This window comes from Oratosquilla oratoria, chromosome 21 (assembly GCF_046742065.1).
Source record: "Oratosquilla oratoria isolate Oo_2021 chromosome 21, ASM4674206v1, whole genome shotgun sequence".
Classification (NCBI taxonomy): domain Eukaryota; kingdom Metazoa; phylum Arthropoda; class Malacostraca; order Stomatopoda; family Squillidae; genus Oratosquilla; species Oratosquilla oratoria.
The window spans coordinates 17,772,850-17,777,551 of NC_134797.1; the positions used below are offsets into that span (position 1 = coordinate 17,772,850).

Below are 4,702 nucleotides of genomic sequence, written 5' to 3' on the forward strand. Positions count from 1 at the left end.
CCCTCCCCTCAATCCTTTCATCAAAAGCCCTGCGGCGATGGGGAACGGGCGAAGCAACAGGTGGAGGCGACCACTGGAAGTTGTAGTCAGAACCCTGCACGTAGGCGGCCTGGCGACAATAGTCGCTCTTCTTCTGACCCCGGGACAACAGTGGAGTTCGGTGTTCCCCCAGGCGACTGAGCAGCCTTTTTAGGGTAGTACTGCTCACCCTCATACGAGGGAAGGGACTAGAAAAGGTGTCCCAACCAAAACTTGTCCTTATAAACTGGCCAGTATACCGCGACTGGCAGTTTGCCCTTTAAGCGGTCGAAAACAAAGAAGAAAGAACCTAATACTTGGCACATGGAACGTGCGCACCCTCATGGATAGAGAAAACTCCTCAAGGCCTGAGAGGAGAACAGCCCTCGTCGCAAGAGAACTGGCCCGCTACCGCATCGACATGGCGGCCCTCAGTGAAACCAGACTTCCTGAGGAGGGATCAGTTGCAGAACGGAAAGGTGGTTACACTTTCTTTTGGAAAGGCAAGAGCAAAGACGAAGACAGAATACATGGAGTAGGACTTGCCATCAAAACCTCACTCCTCAAACAGTTACCCGACCTTCCAACATCTATTAACGAACGGCTGATGAAGATTCGCTTCCCTCTTGATCGTTCCCGACATGCCACGATCATCAGTGCTTACGCCCCCACCCTTACAAGTAGCGACGAAGCGAAAGAAGCCTTCTATGAAGAGCTCAACACCTTAGTGAAAGATGTTCCCCCCAGCGACAAACTCTTTCTGCTGGGCGACTTCAACGCCAGAGTTGGAGCAGATTACAACAACTGGAATGGTGTGCTGGGACTACATGGCATAGGAAGGTTAAACTCCAACGGCCTAATGCTCCTGAGCATGTGCGCTGAAAACCAACTCTCTATTACGAACACCATGTTTAGACAGGCAGACAAGTATAAGACGACCTGGTTACATCCCAGATCTAGGCAGTGGCATTTGATTGACTTCGTCATCTGCCGCCAGAGAGACATCCGCGATGTGAAGATCACAAGAGCAATGCGCGGTGCAGAATGCTGGACAGACCATCGTCTAGTCAGATGCATCCTATCACTGCACATCATCCCACCACACCGTAAAATGCCGAAAACCATCGAGCCAGCATACGACGTCGCTCGACTAAAGAACCCCCAGCGACGTGATGAATTTGCGGATGACCTGGACGACCGACTAATTGCTCACGGACCCTTGACTGGCTGTCCGACACAACAATGGGAGCAGTTCAAGTCTCTGGTGACGGACTCAGCCAGGGCCACCATTGGTCCCAGGAAGAGAATCCATCAAGACTGGTTTGATGAGAATGACGAGACCATAAAGTCACTCCTCGACAACAAACAGAAGGCCTTTATTGAATGGCAGAACGACCCTTCCTCCACCTCCAAGCGTGATCGCTTTAAGCACCTCCAGAGACAGGCCCAGACAACGCTCCGAAAGATGCAGGACAAGTGGTGGGAGGACAAGGCAGAGGAGGTCCAAAGATACGCTGACACCCAGAACTCCAAAATGTTCTACAATGCCATAAAGGAGGTCTATGGACCCATGAAGCCGTGTACCGCTCCTTTCTTCACAGCAGACGGCTCCACCCTACTGAAAGAGAAGAGAAGCATCAACGCGCGATGGAGGGAGCATTTCTGCACTCTTCTTAATCGGCCATCAACAGTAGAATCTCATGCCCTCGACCTCATCACCCAGAAACCCACAGTCCACTGCCTCGACCTTCCACCAACGATGGAAGAAGTTATGAAGGCCATTAGCCAGACCAATTCAGGCAAGGCCCCTGGCATGGATGGGATCCCAGCTGAAATCTTTAAGTCAGTTGGACCCGTTGCCCTGAAATCCTTCTTCTCCCTCCTTACCAACATCTGGGAAGATGAAGAGATACCCAAAGAACTCAGAAATGCCACCGTCATCTCTCTCTTCAAGAACAAGGGCAGTAAGACAGACTGTGGAAATTATAGAGGTATCTCTCTTCTCCCCATTGCGGGGAAAATTCTGGCAAGAGTCATGGTCTGCAGGCCCAGACCGTTTTTGAGGACCAACGCAGGGAAAACGCCAGGAAGGCAAGAGCGAGGCGCAAGGCCACGTCATCACAGCCTCCAAGCAATCAACATTTCCCCTGCCCCACTGCCCCCGCGTCTGCCGTTCGAGAATTGGCCTCATAAGCCACCTCCGAACCCATAACAGGCGTTGACGAACCTCCCCGCCAGAAAACCTGAGAAGCTGTCATCGTCGTAATCGACGGACTATCATTATCATCATCATCATCTATATATATATATATATACATATATGTAAATATATATATATATATATATATGTATATATATATATTATATATATATATATATGTATATATGTATATATATTGAGGCATTGTGACAGGTTGGTGAAGGTGGGTGAGGAAGACATAAATCAGATTCTGATTTATGTCTTCCTCACCCACCTTCACCACATATATATATATATATATATATATATATATATATATATATATATATATATATATATATATATATATATATATATATATGCTCCACCGCAAGGACTCGAACCTTAGCCGTTGCGACTGTTTATTCTGAAACAAAGGCGATAGCATCGAGTCACCCAGGCTTGGGTGGCTCGATGCTATCACCTTGTGTTAAATTTCATAAGCCACTTTTCAAATCATTGCTGTAATTTATCTAAATCTTCTTAAATATCGCATTGGTTTAAGTCATCATTTGCCATTCCGTACAGTTTTATATCATCAGCAAATTTGGAGACAGTAGATTTTAGTCCATGGTCTATATCATTTATATTTACTATGAATAGAAGTGGCCCAAGAACGGAAACCTGAGGAACTCAACTTGTAACATTTTTCCATCCAGAAGTTTTTCCATTTAAAACAACTCTCTGTTTTCGATCATTCAACCAATTACTAGTCCAACTTAATAGGCTAACACTTATTCCGTGTGAAGCTAATTTAGTAAGTAGTCTTTCGTGAGGGACGGTATCAAAAGCTTTTGCAAAGTCTAGATATATTAAATCTATATCGTTTCTTTTGTCATAATTCGAGATAACTGTGTTGTAGAATTCGAGTAAGTTAGTCACGCAAGAACGTTTCCGTCTGAAATCATGTTGGCTATCATTTATCAAACAGTTACTTTCTAAATGATGTTCGATAGCATCTCTGATGATAGTTTCCATCATTTTTCCTACGATTGAAGTCAAACTTATAGGCCTGTAGTTATCTGGTTTCTTTTTGTCACCTTTTTTGAATATGGGAGTAACGTTAGCTAGCTTCCATTCTCTTGGGGCATCTCCGGATATGATGGATTTCTTGAAAATAATTTCTAATGGAACAACAATCTCATTTTTCAGTCCTTTAAGATTCTTGGATACCAACCGTCAGGCCCTAGTGTTTTATTAACTTTGAGTTTCTCTATACACTTTTTAATTTTTTCTTTTGTTATATTTACCGTAGTAAGTTTACCCTAGACTTTTCACAGGTTTAAGTTTGGAGTTCACTTTGAGGTGTTTCGTTTACGAATACTGAGCTAGAATAAGTGTTTAAAATATCACACATTCCTTCATTTGAATATTCAAGTTCGCAGATAAGAGTGGACCAATGTGATTCCTAACAACTTTTTTATCTCTAATGTAACTATAAAATTCTTTGGGATCCTCTTTGAATTTATCAGCGATATTCATTTCGTATTGTCGTTTTCGTTTTTTATTGTCTTTTTTAAATCTCTCTGTATTAATACATAACTTTGATAGTCATTAGATGCACCCGAGCACTTATATTTTTTGTAGGCCTGTCTCTTTTTAGCAATACATTTTTCAGTTTCTTTGTCAAGCCATTTTGGGCAAGCCTGATTTGGGGGACGTCTATCCTTAAAAGGAATGTAAGTATGAATTATCTTAGTAAGCGTATTTTGAAATATTTCCCACATCTGATCTACAGGTCTTTCGCTTAATTTTACCTCCCGATCTGTAAGCTGAAGCTCCTGACGTAGTCCTATGAACTGAGCTTTACTGAAATCTGGTATTTCAGATATATAAGTATCTATTCTAAATTTTTTAGTAGTTTGAATCTAAGTTGTGATCGCTATTTGCAACAGTTTCACCGACTTCTACATCGGTTATCATGCTTTCGCGGCTAGTGATCAACAGATCGAGTAAGTTTCCATGCCTTGTGGGCTTTTTTACATGCTGAACTAAGTAATTGTCACCGAGAAAACCATGTTCAAGGGTCATCCAATCAATGTCAGTAAAACTGAAATCACCCATTATCAATAAGTCCCGGTTGCAGAAACTAGACAGTTCTTGAAACAACAGTTTGTCGTCTGCTAATGATAATGTCTTTGGCCTATATATTACACCTACATTAATTTTTTGTTCATTTGTTTGGGTTAATTCTACCCACAAACTATCAAATGCATCCTGTTTCACTTTCTCTAAAACACAAGCATGGACATTGTTTTCAACGTACAACAGAACACCCCCACCTTTCTTGTGGTTTCTATCTTGATAAAAGTGTTTAAATCCCGCAATATTAAATTCAGCTTCAAACTCTTTAGCATTTAACCAAGTCTCGGTTATTCGTATCATATCGAAATTTTTGCTTTTGACATACGCCTGTATTTCTTCGAATTTGTTCTTAATACTACG

The 4,702-nt window shown here is 42.3% G+C and overlaps 1 protein-coding gene across 1 annotated transcript; it reads left to right on the forward strand.

Moving 5' to 3' along the window:
* Window positions 1-361: 361 nt before the first annotated feature.
* On the forward strand, window positions 362-2,230 carry LOC143037025 (uncharacterized). Its single transcript, XM_076205129.1, has one exon. It carries the CDS (start codon window positions 362-364, stop codon window positions 2,228-2,230), a length of 1,869 nt encoding a protein of 622 aa, XP_076061244.1.
* Window positions 2,231-4,702: the final 2,472 nt, after the last annotated feature.

Coding starts and splice junctions, on each gene's coding strand:
- LOC143037025 (XM_076205129.1), top strand. CDS start 362: ATGGATAGAGAAAACTCCTCAAGGCCTGAGAGGAGAACAGCCCTCGTC.